Consider the following 16,303-nt stretch of genomic DNA (forward strand, 5'->3'; position numbering starts at 1 on the left):
AGGGTGGTAGTTTTCTTAGGTGGTGATGGACGTTATTCTTCGTTATCCTGATTTTCACCTCTCTAGTTTCCCTTGTTGTCAATGAACTCTTCATTTTTCCTCCCTTGATCACTTACTCCATGCATCTTTTCAGACTTCAACATGCATTAGTCTAAAGGCCACATTTTTTGCGTATATACCAGGTGAGGTTGCTTATCACTTCTAATGTTAGTTTTTTTGCGATCCTTCCTCCCCTTAGCTAATCTTTGCTAATTTCAAGACTTTTTTCTTTCATGCCAACTTCCCTTTATCAATTTAAGGATTTTAAAACTCGTGTCAACAAGACTACTCCTATTGTGGGCATGAATACTCCCATCCTTGACTTGCTAAAGCTAATGGGAATTCCTATGCCTCCCCTAAAGAAGAGGTTGATTAGGGGAGGGCTCAACTCAACATAAGAAGTTTAAGACGAGGTCATCTTCCATGCAATCACTATCAACGTTTGAGAAAGAAGTTGAAATTGGTGCAATCACAATCTAATTCAAAGAGATAAAAGTCATCTTCATTAGAATCATCATCTAATCAAACTCCGATCAATATTTAAGTTTCTCCATGAATCGAGAATGACTGCTAAAAGGAGTCAATTACTGAGTCAATGGTGGTTGATGACTTCCCCTTAGGTCAATTCACCTTGTTAAGTCGTATTGAGGCCTTTGTCTAATGTCCTTCTGTTGAGGATGGAGAGATAGTTGCTAGATTTTAACATGTTAAAGATTCTTCTACTGCTACTCTATCAAAATCTTCCCTCCCTGGGAAAAAGCCCACACAATTCTAACCTACAAGTTTTGGTTACCCCTCGAGCCAGTGATGAAATGTCAAATGGAGAGATTGATCTTATCTTTGACAATGAGAAGCATTTTCTCATGATCAAAGAGACCAAATTTGGGAATTAAGGTCATTGCTCTTGCCTGTCCCTCCGATGATTATGTCCTACTACCCTCCTTAAGTGAGTGGGCTTAACTCTTGTATGGCTTTAGAAAAGGGCCTTCTATTGGTGAAAGTTATCTCATTCTAAGGATGGAAGGACAATTGTAATATTTTAACTTATTAAAGACTCTTCTTTGTGATTGAGGATTGTTCATGTTATAAGTAAATCATGATAAGTCGATCGTAGCCCTAAAGCGGAACTCAAGCAGTTGCAATGACTCTTCTTTATGAATGAGGATTGTTCATGTTATAAGTAAATCATGATAAGTAGATCGTAGCCCTAAAACGGAACTCAAGCAGTTGCAATGACTCCTAATAAGGAATCATTGGCTTAAACCCAATTTAATGAGTAGATCCTATTTATAAGGAAGGAGTTGGAGAATAAGGATGCACTTCTTAAGGAAATTAGAGAGGACAAGTTGGCTACTGATGAGGTCACCCTTTTCTCCACACAAAAGGATGTCCAAGCTTTCTAGATTAAGTCAGGAATCTGAAAGGTCAGGTCAACACCCTTGAGGCCAAACTTGCTAATGTTCAATCACTAATTGATGACTCGAATAGAAGCTTCGTTGGCATGATGCAAAGATAAGTGATTAGTTGCAGCTTTTAAAAAGAAATCTCAAGAGATGAATGACCATGGTTTGACTATAAAATCCCTTACAGTTGATGTAGTTGTAGCTCATTCTGAAACTTCCAAGATCAAGGCAGAATTAACTATGGCGTTCATAGAGAAGGTGTTCTTTGCCTTTGAATCAAGAAGGTAGTTGGGTTGTCAAGAAGCTAGGTTTGGGAATGAGGTTGAAGAAGTGGAGGGTTAAAAGGTTAAGAAGGGAGCAGGCAAGGGTGACAAGGAAGGAGATAAGGAAGAGAGTGGTAGTCAGGTGGTGAAGGAAGAGTGATTGTTTCAACTGGTGGGAATGTTTCCTTTAGGCCACTGAGGGTTGTTTAAAGGGAGTCTTCCCAATGAGATGCTCAACCTAGTAGATTATGGTCCCTTAGGTGAATGTCCTTGAGAGATTTGGGTCACTAGGGGTTGTTTAAAGGGTGTCATCCTAGGGAAATGCTCGAACTAGTTAATTGTGGTCTCTTAGGCAAATACCCTTCATAGATTATGGCCACTAGGGGCCATTTGAAAGGAGTTCTCCTTGAGATACTCGACCTGGTCAACTATGGTCTGTTGGGTGCATGCCCTTGATGTATTTGAGACTATAACAATCGACTAGGTTAAGCTTGAGAAACGAAGACTATAACAATCCATACCCTTAGTAGAACTTGGAAAGAATCTAAAGCTTCCTCTAGAATTTTAGTGATTTTCTTAGAAATTTCCACATTCCCTATGAAGTGGTAAGGCTCATGGAACTATTAAAACCAAATAGAGGAGCATACTCACTTTTGCATGATCATACAAAGCCTTAAAGACTACCAATTATATGTTAAGCTAAATAAGTGTGAATTTTGGTCAAACTAGATCACATCCTTAGGTCATATCGTCTCTAGAGAAAGAATATCTATAGACCTAGCTAAAGTGAAAGTAGTTATGACGTGGAACAAATTAGTCACCATGATGGAGAGTCATAGCTTCCTTGGATTGGCAAGATATTAGTGAATATTAATTGAGGGATTCTCCTCTATAACATTACCATTGATTTTCCTAATGAGGAAGGGAGTTAAATTCTTATGGACTAATGAATGTAAACAGAGTTTTCAAGAGCTAAAAAATCATTTAGTGTTGGTGCCAGTATTAATGGTGCCAAGGGGATCCGAAGGATATGTCATCTATAGTAATGCATCTCACAAAGGATTGGGGTGTGTTCTTATACAAAATGGAAAAGTGATAACTTATGCATCTCACCAATTGAAACACTATGAGAAAATCTCATTCATGACTTAGAGTTAACAGTAGTAGTGTTTGCCTTAAAATTTTGTGAAAAGTGCAAAATCTTTATAAATCACAAAAGTTTAAAATATTTGCTTACAAAGGAGCTCAACATAAGGCAAAGGCGATGATCGGAGCTCATTAAGGACTATGGCATAGCAATTCAATACCATCCTGGGAAGGTTAATGTCATAGCAAATGCTTTGAGTTGAAAGTCAGAAAGGATGGTAGCAACAATGTTGCTTGATTGAAGTCAGCACATGGAAGTTTTATATTAAGAATTGGAGCAACTCCATATCCAAAGCAATAGTAAGGTGCTAGCCAATTTGGTAGCGCAACCAATGCTAATGGTTCTCGTATTAGAGCATCCCAACATAGTGATCCCCAAATTACTAACCTTGGTTAAGGTACCTCATCATGTTGGGGACATTGGCTTTAGTATGGATGACAAGAGCATCTTTTGTTACAGATCACACCTTTGTTTGCCCAACGTAGAGGATTTGAGAAAATAAATTCTCAAGGAGGTTCACTGCTCTTGATACATTGTACACCCAAGAAGAACAAAGATGTATCATGACTTTTTTTTTTTTTTATGAATAAAGATATATCATGACTTGAAAGAGCACTTTTGGTCGATAGGAATGAAAAGTGATATAGCCAATGCTTTATATGCTAACAAGCCAAAGACTGAGCACCAAAAATCACTAGGATAATTATAACCACTCTTGATCCTAGAATAGAAATGGGAGAATGTCATCATGGATTTCATTATAAGGTTACCAAAGTCACTAGTAGGTCATAAGTAATATGGACTATAGTGGATAGACTCACTGAATCAACTTATTTCCTAGCTATCAAACTAACCTACAAACTTGAGCATCTGGCGACATTATATATCAAAGAGATCATAAGATTGCATGGAGTGTCATTATCCATCATATTTAATCAAGATCTAAGATTCACTCCATGATTTGGGGTCAATTTGTAGAAGGATTTGGGGACAATTAGATTTTAGTTCAACATTACACTCTCAGACCAATGGATTGTTTAAGAGAGTTATTTGCATACTAAAGGTTATGCTAAGAGCCCACATATTAGATTTGGAGGCAATTGGGAAAAACACCTACTTTAGTGAAGTTTGCCTTTACTAATAGCTAATAGACAAGCATAGGCTTGTCTCTTTATGAGGCATTATATGGCAAAAAGTGTAGATCCTCAAGATGGGATGATTTTGGAGAAAGATGACTTATAAGCTTGGAAATGGTATAGTTAATGATAGATAAGGTATCTTTATTTCAAGAGCATCTTCGGATAGCTTAGAACAAATAGAAAATTTATGTTGATGCCTATCGTAGAGATTTAGAGTTTGAATGTGTTCTTAAGAGTCTCACAACAAATTGGAATTTTAAGTTCAGCCAAAAAGGCAAGTTGAGTCTAAGGTATGTAGGACCATTTGAAGTTTAAGAGGAAGACAAACTAGCTCCTTATCTAGTTGCCTTACTACCAAGTCTCTCATGCATTAATAATGTATTCCATGCATCTTCATTAAGGTATTACAGATCAAATCCATTATACACGTCCTAGACACAATAGAAGTAGAATTAAGTGAGGAGTTGTCTTATGAGGAACAACTTGCCCAAATTTTAGATCACTAGGAGAAAGTATTACAAAACAAGGTCGTACCATTTGTAAAAGTATTTGTGGCACAATCATCTTATTGAAGTGGCTACTTGGGAATTAGAGATGAGATGATGGAGTATGTAGAACTATAGGAAATTCTGAGAAAATAATTTGTTGAATGGGGGTAGATTGTAATGACCTTAGTTTTCTTTTATAAATAATACTTTTGAAGTTTTCCTTTTATAGGATAGTATCTCCACATTTGTCTTTAGACTAGAGAGGAGACACTATCTTGCATGGATGGCACCTACAAGGGCAGGTTGTCACAACGATTCTTAAAATGTGTTTGACAATGCTTTTGGAAAGCACTTCTAATATAAAGAACTTTTTAGAAAAAAAAATATATGTTTGATAAAATTTAGAATGTAATTTTAAATAATTAATAAAAAAAATCACTTATAATGCTCCCAAGAGAAGTAATTGATAAGCGATTCTTTCAAAAACATTTTTAGAAAAAACACTTTTATTAAAAACACTTTGAATAAAAACTATGTCAACACACTCTTAATCTATTCCCCTATTACTAAGAACTTCCGCTTAGTATAGTGGAAGTGATTCTAGCAAAAGCGTTTTTACCTATATCACTTTCATTAATAATACTTCGATCAAATTTTTTGTTGTGTTTTTAGTAATATATTACATAACAAAAAAAAAAAAGGCAGTTTTGAAAGAAACACCAATCAAGCACCAGTGCAAGCATCAATTCAAGTTATTCTCCACTCTCCCGAGACACTATTTCACCAATCGAGTCACAGGTATCTAACATATTCATACCTAACGATTTTCCACAAAGTGGTGACGAAACGTATAACTTGTACAAATCTTTCCATTTTCCAATTCGATCCAATCCATTCGTTCGTAGAGCTATTTACTCGATCGCAGACATTTCTGGAACACCTCTAACAGAGGGACAAATAGTCAATTTTGAAAGAACTTATTGTCAACCTCTTTCAGATATGAATCTATCTGATTCAGAAAGAAAGAACTTGCATCAGTATCTTAATTTCAATTCAAACATGGGTTTGATTCACACTCCATGTTCTGAGAAATATTTACCATCCGAAAAGAGGAAAAAACAGTCTTTGTATAAAGATATGCGTTGAGAAAGAGCAGATGTATAGAACCATTTCCGAAGGAACTGGAGTTACATATATTTTCCATTTCCATTGAAGAGTTCTTATGTGTTTCCACGCCCCTTTGAGACCCCGAAAAATAGAGTTTTTCAAGTGATTTTTAAAATGTTGCCAAAGACTTGGAGTGCACTTGGCAATAATTCTAGGAAGTGTTTCTACCATATCTAATACTTGAAAATTTTTATTTTTCAAGTATTAGAAAGATTAAAAACACTTCCTAAAATCAATGTAAAACGCACTCTTAATTTTCATAAGAAATTTGCTTCCAAACATTAGAAAGCGCTTCCAACTCTTGTAGCATCACTCCTATATAGGCTATTAGTCAAGCATATGGGATCTCTCTACTAATATTACACTAACAGTCCATGTAGAATTGAAACTAATACCTATTGGCACTGCTTAAATCCTTCTTTTCCATGAATAGCATGGATTTATGATAGAAACATACACAGCTATGGCACTTAAATATGAAATAAAGCTATACAGCATGTTTACAGGGCTTCAAAATTGGTATATCATAGCAGTTGAATGAAGATTCATCCTATTGTTTCTCAACAACAATCCGGGATTTTGAGGGTGCAGAGAAGAAAGTGTTTTACCTGGAAAAACAAAACAAAACAAAGTACATGCAAATACACTTATCATATCTCATTACAAGAATTTGTTTTGAAAAATTGTTCACAAACATTGAGGCTTCACATGATTCTCAGGAACTGGAAGGAAAAAAGAAGGAAAGACAGAAATGAAAGTAAAAAAATGTAAGTATGAACCCAATAACTGTTCCTTCATTCTTTCAACATTTGCTCTCTCGAACAAAAAATCGGGTGTTTTAAAGTGTTCGAACTTTCTTCAAATTTTCATCATACTTTTTGTTGTCTTCCAATATTTCATAATAATCAAACAGCAAAAACAAATACTCCTATTACAACATTTCCTAGATCAAAACAACCTAAACCAACTTGACTTTTGACAAAAGAGAAGAACTAAACCCAATCTTGCTTCCTATCAAGCAAGCATTTGCCCATTTCCAGGAGTCATATTTTGGAAACCACTTGGGCTGTGTTGTGTATAAATACTATCATGCTAATGCTTAGGGCCTGTTTCTTGCAGCAATATGCTTTACCTATCTTGGTAATTTGACACACCTTCACATGTGAAAATCTTACTGCACGTCCCGTGAGGGGTTCAAATGAGGGTGTCTCTTTAAATTAAAAGGCCTATGATTTAAATATGAGAGCAAAAAATATAAATGAAGAAATGGTTTAAACAAATATTTAATAAAAGTTCATCATTCACTGACAAGGGAAATTTTTTCCCTATAAAAATTGAAAGGATAAAAAGGGAACAAGATCAATTAGTCTCACTTCTTTTTTTTAGAAGGTGGTTGGGCTTGCTTTTCCTCCTCATCCCCATCTTCTTCGTCATCATCCTCATCTTCGTCATCATCATCTTCGTCGTCATCATCATCATCTTCATCTTCATCATCACTTCCTCCATCACCATTGGCCTCAACATCATCGTCCTCATCATCATCGTCGTCGTCGTCGTCGTCGTCATCATCATCATCATCATCATCCTCGTCATCATCATCATCTTCATCATCATCGTCATCTTCATCATCATCATCATCTTCATTGGCATCCTTGTTCTCAGTCTCCGGCCTTTTCATTTTCTTAAGGTCGGCTATTGGAAACCTGCAAAAGTGCAATGGTACCACATAATCAAGGATTAAAGTTTCGACATTTATCACTGAGATTTCAATGTGAATGGAAACAATTTCAAGGCCAAATTTTGGCATCAGTTTTTATCTTTCCATGCATCCGATTTTTTTATCAACTTATCACCATTTTTAGCAAACTGATAAATTGGCTATTTTCCTAACATCTAGACAATTTTTTTGAGCAAAAAAATTTATATGAGCAAGGGTGCTCAAATCTGAGTCTATTGTGTGGAATCATGAACTTTGCAACCAAGCCAAGTTTGCCTATGTTATAATATATAAAATTAATATAGATAACCTTTATTTGTGATATATCCATAAAATTATGTCTATCAAAAAATATATCCATAAAATTATTAAATTCCATTTAATTCATTAGTGCAAATATAAAACTGTAATTAGATATAAGACACACATAAACTTGTAAATAAAATTATCAATATTTTGTACAAAAAATAATCATACATATATCATCATTTCCTTTATATCCTCGTGTGTGATCATCATTTTAGTGTACATATATATGGTACAATTTGTAATATTTGACAATAACATGCACAACTTGAATATATCCATTTTTCAATAAATAAAAAAATTAATGTGTATTACTGTTTGTTTTATCAAATATTTCTATAAGTTTTGATCAATTTTCTTTCCATCAATATTTCTTTCCCGGATTTCCATCTAACATATCTGTAAAATCCAACCACCAATATTTCCACATTTTCCAATATTTTGATCCTTGCACATAATTAATTAAGATTTGTTTTTCCCATGAATGAAGAAAGCTTCCAAATAATGCATGAAAATAAATAAATAAATAAATTAAATCTTCCCAACCTCTCATCTGCCACGGGCGCTTTTGGTAACAAATCAATATCATTTGGTAATGATCCAATCTGGAAAAAATCAAAACGTAATGGCAGAAAATATTAAAAAAACACAACCAAAATATATACTGATAAGCAAACACATTACCCAAGCACTTCAGGAAAAGCTAGGATTAATTTATCATTTATGGCAGAGAAACAAAGAAGGAAGCAAACTATACTGCCAAAGGAAGGAAACATACATTTTAGGTTGCATACGAAAACTAATTGGCAGATCCCAAATTAATATCTATGAATTCAGAAATGAGAAATTGCTGGACATCAATCAAATTATTCGAAAACAAAAACTGAATATAAACAGGAAAAAAAAAACCCAAATATGCCGTCTGCTGGGGAGTTCTCACTCAAACTTTTTAATTACTACATGCAAAAGCAAGCCAAAACCCATTAGCAAGGGAGTGTCCACCAGGTTGCTTTTACAAACATTAAGCTGCCAAGTTCTATTTTTGGGAATTAGCTTTGAAAAAGGTTGTTTAGTTTGAAAGCTTGAAAGCAGAAAACGTAAAATAATGGAACCAAAAATGCAAAGAAACAAAAAAAGGATTGTGCATTCAAGAAACCATTTCCGGGTATTTCTCTTAAAATTGTTGTTTTTCCAGGTTTTAAGATTCAAATCTTCTTTAAGACAAATGAAACGACTTCTAAAGAATTTTAGCTGTTTGCATTTCCAAAACAGAATAATGCATTTTCTCAAACAAAAGATGTTGTTCTGAAACCTCAAAGTAGTTGCCATATAAGCAATAACTCAAACAACAGATAGCAGAGATCATGCCCTGTAGTGTCCCAGAAATCCAGAGAATGCCCTTGAGTCATTCACAAAAATGTTTGGTTCAGTGCTTCAAAATGTAAGGCCCTGTTTGAAAAATATTTTGAAAACAGTTTTCTAACTAAAAAAACACTATTAACAAACTTTTAAGAGAACAAATTTTTAAGAATTTGTTCTAAAAACAAGTAGTTTTTTAAAACATATTTTGGGTATTTTCAATTATTCTTTATATAGAGTTCCGAACGACAATTGAAAATGTGAAAAACGCTTCAAAAGCCTTTGTATTGTATAAAAATGGATAGTACTTTCACGAAGAATGAACAAAGAAAACCATTTTTCATATTAGAGATCCCAAACAGAATTTGGTTCATGAAAATGATTGAAAACTATTTCTAAGAATAGTTTTCAATAAACTGTTTTTTGAGAACTATTATCAAAAACATTCCCAAACAAGCCCAAACTTTCCTAACAATCTTTTGACTGCCAAGGGAAATAATAACATATTTGACTCATGTTTCATATTGTTCTGTTTTCCAAAAATGGAAAACTTGCCTCAACTAAGCCATTTAGGGCAGTGGACAGAGTTGATGGATGGTTGTTGGTTTGTCAAAGTTGTATTTTCTTCGACTTTCCCACATTTTCTCAGGATCCAAACTGATAGGTAAAAAGTCTGAAATAACAAAAATGCGGGAGAAAAACACATCAAATGGAAACAATAGGATAACAGAACAGTCAATTCAACAAACTCAAACTTTAAGCATCCAAAACCTAACTTCTTCATTCCATAAGCCAGACTCAGAAGAATCTCCATAATCTTAGCCTATAAGAAAAACTAGTACAATGCTAAATGAGATAAACCACAACCTTGTTCATGTTGAATTGTGAAACCTGAATCAGTATTGTGGCGCTTCGTTCACGGAAATTTTTTTTATGTGATGATTGACAAATTTGCCCCTAATATATATTTAACCCTTTTATGTTTAGTGTTTAGGTTTTTAGAGAGTGCGACCGCAATTGAAAGGTGTTTTTCGAGAGCTTTACCATCGCAACTCTTCTCATTCTTTTTATTAGTGAATTGTTGAGTGTTGATACACTCCATGGATGTAAGGATCACAATGATTATCAAACCATGTTAAAAATCTTGTCTTCGTTCTTTATTTTCTGCTGGTGTGTTCGTGGTTTGGTTACCAGTTCATTCCCAAAAGCAACTCTTATCCTCTGTTTGGTTGAAAAAAAACCAAAGCTGGAAATGAAAATAAGAAATTTCACCAAACAGAGCCAAACACAAACTAATCAAGGTAGGGTTTTTATTACGACTGTAATTCTTTCTTCTTTTGTTTATTTCCCTCGATTTTCCCATGAGCCAAACGGAGGGCAACTCTCAAAGAGCAGCAATACCAAAATACTCTTATATTCAAAGAACCACCCATGAACAAAAACATTCCCACAATCCAATAACAGCACAGAAGAAACTCCAAATCACAAGAAAGAAATACATAGAAAAAGATTAAGGGTGAGTATTTACCAACAAGAGAAGCCAAACAACAGATTTGTGAGCGACCAAGGTAGTCTCCACCACCACTGCTTCCACCAAAGAGCACAAAACCCTATCCAAATCAACAGACCCAGAAAAACACAGACTTTCCACCTCCATTGCACCAAGATGAGTAAGGAAAAATGGTACTGAAAATTCAAGAAAGGTCAATGACCCAGAAAGAAAAAGTGGAGAGAGAGGGGAAGTGTTCGACACTAAAAACACCTTCCGGGCTATTGGGGATTTGGGTTTTTGCAAGCAATGAGAATTGAAATCAGGGTTTAGTGGGTGGGCAGGGACAGAGCATTAGGGTTTTGAGCTTTAGACACGAGTAATGTACAATTCCAAATTGTACGGTGAGTTAGGTTGTGTACAGATTGCTGCCATGTTAGCAGCAAAGTGAGTGTAATAATAATTGTGCCGTCAGTGACTCTATTGACTTTTGCTCGGCTTTACAGAGATTTGACATCTGTCTTATTAAAGGGTAGAATAGTAATTTTGAAGGCATTGATGCGTTTTGTACTTTGTACCCTTAGGAACTTGATTGGCTACGTCCGAATCCAAACTGACCTATTGGGTTTAAGTAGATGTTGGCCAAATTCCTATTAATATTTTTATAATATATATTACATAATAATATTCATTTATTTATTTTTAAATTAAATTATAATAGAACAATCTTTATATGCATTTATTTTTTATTAAAATATTATCTTGTTTATTATTTACTTATTTATAGAAAAAAGTTATAAAAAATATTATAAATAAGGGTCAATCAAACCTAATCTCACGGCTAATGCATATATTATGATATAATATTTTAATCAAACTCGACTCATCTCATGCCTATTTTATGATATACTACTTGAATCAAACTCAAACTAATCTCATGCCTAAAAAAATAAGATTAGGTTAAATTTTGACTAAGCTTTTCAAATTTAACTCGAGCTTTTTTCATGCTTGGAAAAATAAAATTGAGTTAAACTTGAATTAAGTATTTTAAGTCGAAAATCCCATTAGATTAGACTTTGCTTAAAGTGTTTCATTGGTTTGGATCAATTCCACCCTGGTATGCTTTTCATCCTTTGGTAGTATCTATCAATAAAAACTTAGCAATTATTATAAATAAAAACTTATTTATTTTCATTATAAAAATACTTATATAATAAGTCTTATTATAGGAGTGTTTATTATAGGGAGTGTTTGATAAAACTTAATACTTAATAATTTAAATTGACTTGAAGTTAAATTATTGACTAAAACCTTATTACTTGTTTTTATTTGAATGTTTAATAAAGTTAACTTAAAATTTATTTTAAATCGTTAAATTGTCATAATTAGAGCCTATTTGATAAAGTTTTTAAAAATTGTTTTCTGTTTTTAAAAACAGGAAACATATTTTAAAAACTCACAACACCGCTTGGTTATTGTTCACTATTTCCATTTCTTAAAAATAAAGTGAAATAGAGAACAATTTTTAGAGAACAAATAAAAAATGTTTTCACAATTTTTTTAAAAGCAATAATAACACACATACTCTATTATTTCTCTTCTACATATAATCATTATTTTTCTTTTTTTTTTTCTTTTTTTTTCATTAAACAAATTAACAAATTAGACAAAACTTAATGTGTTGGATCTACTAACAAGTCTATTCATTTTTAAAAATAATTTAAAATGTAAATAATAAACTCATTAATACAAAAAATTTATGAATAAAAATTGGTTTAAAACAACTCTATTGTTTCTTTTCTATATAAAATTATAATTTTTCAATTTTTTTTACTAAGCAAATGAACTCCAAATTAAATAAAAGTTAATTTATTTGATTCATTGACAAATCTAATAAATTTTAAAAATAATTTAAAATTCAAATAATAATCTTGTTAATACCATAAATTTGTAGATAGAAATTGGTTTATAATGACTATTATTTCTTTTTTGCATATAATTAAACTTTTATAATTTTTTCCCACTAGAAAAATGAGCTTCAAATCAAGTGACACTTTTTATTAAATTTATTAATAAGTTTAATAATTTTTTAAAATAATTTGGATCTCAAAAATAAATCTAATCATTGAAAAAAAATAAGAGAGGAAAACCAATATACCATGAGTCATGACTTTACTATTTATCCTATACACACAACTATTTAAAAAAAAAAAAATCACTAGATAAATAGATTATAAATTAAGTAAAACATGATTAATACTTTAAATTTTTAATAAATTCTTTAATTTTTACGAATAATTTGCAATAAAAAACCAATCCAATTAATTATAGATTAAATTAAAATATTCTAGAATGTTATGTTTAAAATTAAGTACTAAATATGTGCATATGTCATAAAAAACTTGACTAAAAAGTAAAACTTTATTATTATTAATTTTAAATAAAAGATATTGACAATTAGTATTATTTATTTTTAACAAAAAAAAAATATACAAAGATGTTAATATCTTTATGTTTCTAACATATAATAAAATAATATATTTTCTACTAAAAATATAATTTATGGTTTTATTATAATATTACTATTTATATTTTACTAAAAACTATTTATTTTTTAATTTATTTGTAATTATAAAATTATTTTTATTTTCAATAAGATTTGAATTTTTAAAAACAAGCATACAAAATCATGGTCAAACAAGAAATTTTAAAAAATTAATTAAAGTACTTATTTGACTTGTATTAAAAATGAATATTAAAATTATTTTTTATCTTATAGTAATTTTTGTTTCACTAGAATAAAAAAATTATTTATCTTTAAATCATACATAATTGTATATTTAATTTTTACTTTTTGATAAGACTTAACTTGAATTTGATTTCATATTATTATAAATTAAGTTTATAAACTTTTTATAAGATAAAAGTAAAACATTGTTTTTAAAAACAATATAAATTCTTTCATCCAAACAAGTTTTTTATTTTTTGTTTTATTTTTTAAGACATCTTGCCAAACACCCTTGTTTTTTAAAAAAATTTAAAAACTTTTTTTTGTTCTCTATTTTAAAAATAATTTTTAAAAACAAATTTTAAAAAACATCATCAAACCGGCCCTTACTCTCTTTAATTTTAACTAATATATATATATCTAATAGTTATTTTCATTGATTTTAAGTAATAAATGTATTTGTTGCTCATACGTGTTTAAAGTATTATAGATATATAAGATAACTACAAAATATTTACTAAAAAAACATAAGTCATATATGTGGAGTTATATAGTTTTAAAATATACTATTAGCAAATGAAGTAAAAAAAATAAAATTGAAGTTAAGAATAAGTTAACTATTTAACTTAATACTTAGTTAATTTATTAAGTTATTTTATCAAATATGTTTAATTTACTTAATGACTTGAATTATTTTATTAAATCATAATAAGTTATTAAGTTAATTTACCAAACACCCTTTAAGATTTGAAATGTGTTTGAAAGTGTTTCTACTTGAATTACTTTTAATGGAAGTGTTTTCTCTAAAAGTGTTTTTAGGATAATTATCTATCTATTGTTTCTTTAGGAAACATTACAAATGATTTTTCAACATTACAAAAGACTTTTCAAAAATTTAAAAGTGTTTCCTAATTTTTGTTAAATACTTGATTTTTCGTCAAAAAACTATTAAACGAAGAGTGTATTTGACAATGATTTTATAAAGTGTTTATAATGTTTCGAATTTTAAAGTACGTTTGATAGTGTTTCTACTTAAAATATTTTTAGTGAAAGTGTTTTTTTCAAAAGTGTTTTTAAGATAATTACTTATTAAGTATTTCTCGAAAAAAAAAAAAAAAAAGACGATATAAGTGATTTTTTAATAGTACAAGTGATTTTTTAGGTTTTAAAAAGTGTTTTCTAAATTTTGTTAAACACCTATTTTTTTTCAAAAATATTTTTTAAACTAAAAGTGCTTCCTGGATCATTGCCAAACAAACACTTCAATTGCATTTGTGAGTGTTTCTACTAAAAGTATTTTTAGAAGAATCATCTATTAAATATTTTTTCATAAAACGCTAAAATAATTTTTCAATGTTATAAGTAATTTTTCAAAATTTTAAAAGTGTTTTTAAAATTTTATCAAATATTTTATATTTTTTTCAAAAATGCTTTTTAAGCTAAAAATATTTTCTAAAATTACTAACAAACTTTAGCAAAATTTGTTTTGAATACAAACACTATTATTGAAAAAGTATAATCATATGTATTCTATGTGCACTTGTAATATTTATTTAAAGCAATTAATTATAACAATTCATTTGGTTTATGAAAAGTACGAAGGAAAATGGAAGGAAAAAAAATAGAAAGAAAAAGTGAAAAAAAAAAAGATTTAAAGTTGATAAATTATTTTTATATATTACTTTATACTTTTTTTAACATATTTAAATCTTTTATATAAAGATTAAATAATTTTAAAAAATACAAATTAATTTTTTTTCTATAATATAAGCAAACATGAAAAACAATCATTCTCTTTAATATTTTTTATCCTTCCTTAATAGGAACCAAACATAACCTTATGTTCACTAATTAAAATACATAAAAAAAAAAAATTAAAAATTGAATCTAAAAATTAAATTGTTCCAACTACTATATTATTTGCAAAATGCACAGGATATGAGAGTTTTGACTTTTGAAAGATCAAATTTGAAGACAAATTTTATGTTTTATAAAGAAGGCATTGAAGCAAGGAATTTATATTTTTTTTTATTTTTTTTATTAAGCCATTGGAAGAAGAACCTTAAATGACTCCGAGCGTTAAGGTTTTGCTTCCTATTTTTCGTAATGTAATTATAATTTTTGTAAGTAAAGTTTTTATGTCAAATAATATTTCATTATTCAATGATTAATAAGTTTTTTATTTTAGATCTTCTTTATTTTTAATTTTTACTTTTACATATGAGTTTGTTATTAGTCAAGTTGACATAACTTAGTTATATTTCTTATTAATTCATTTTTATCTAAGAATTTTTTTTATATCTTAAACCATGTTTTTGTTTTAAAATGTAATTTTCTGTCTTAAAATATTGTTTACAATAAAGAAAATCTAAAAGGGGATATGAAAAATGTAAGTGAGGTACGAATATTAAAAAAAATGAAAAAATATAAAAGAGTATGAAGAATGTGACAAAGGATATGAATAATGTGAGAGAATATATAAAAAAAATATAAGAAAAGATACAAAGCATATAACAAAAGATATGAAGAATATAATAAAAGATAAAAAAAATGAGAAAATGTGAGAAGGGTACGAAAAATATGAGGTGTTTGAACTCTTAGGGTATATTTGATTATTGGAATGTATTAAAGAAAAAAAAATATTAAAAAAATGATTTTATTATATTTGGTTTCAAGATGAAAAATATGAAAAAAAATTAAATATCATTAAAATTAGTTAAAAATTTATATATTTTTAAATTATTTTATCTTTATATAGAAGAAGAAAAATAAATTAAATAAGTTTGAAATAACATATAAAATAATTTAATGACTTTAAATCTATTTTATTTCCTTATACTTTTTCTTTCTATTTTGTTCCCTTACATTTTCGCTCTTAATTTTTAGGAACCAAACATAGCCTTATATTATTTGTACATTTTCACACTTTTTATTTTTATTTTATTTTATTTATATATATACTTTGGTATTCTTTACACATCTTCTTACATTTTTTGTACCACTTTTACCTTTATATATATATATATATATATATATATATATATATATATATTTCTTA

At 29.7% G+C, this 16,303-nt stretch overlaps 1 protein-coding gene across 1 annotated transcript; it reads right to left on the bottom strand.

Annotated features, from left to right (window-relative positions):
- Positions 1–6,886: 6,886 nt before the first annotated feature.
- On the bottom strand, positions 6,887–10,957 carry LOC117921719 (phosphopantothenoylcysteine decarboxylase subunit VHS3-like). Its single transcript, XM_034839678.1, has 3 exons — positions 10,557–10,957; positions 8,216–8,274; positions 6,887–7,349 (listed from the first exon to the last, which is right to left on the bottom strand). Exons 1-3 carry the CDS (start codon positions 10,683–10,685, stop codon positions 7,016–7,018), a joined length of 522 nt encoding a protein of 173 aa, XP_034695569.1. The 5' UTR covers positions 10,686–10,957; the 3' UTR covers positions 6,887–7,015.
- Between the last annotated feature and the right edge of the window lie 5,346 nt (positions 10,958–16,303).

The sequence above is a fragment of the Vitis riparia genome, chromosome 9 (genome assembly GCF_004353265.1).
Source record: "Vitis riparia cultivar Riparia Gloire de Montpellier isolate 1030 chromosome 9, EGFV_Vit.rip_1.0, whole genome shotgun sequence".
NCBI classification, from domain to species: Eukaryota; Viridiplantae; Streptophyta; class Magnoliopsida; order Vitales; family Vitaceae; genus Vitis; species Vitis riparia.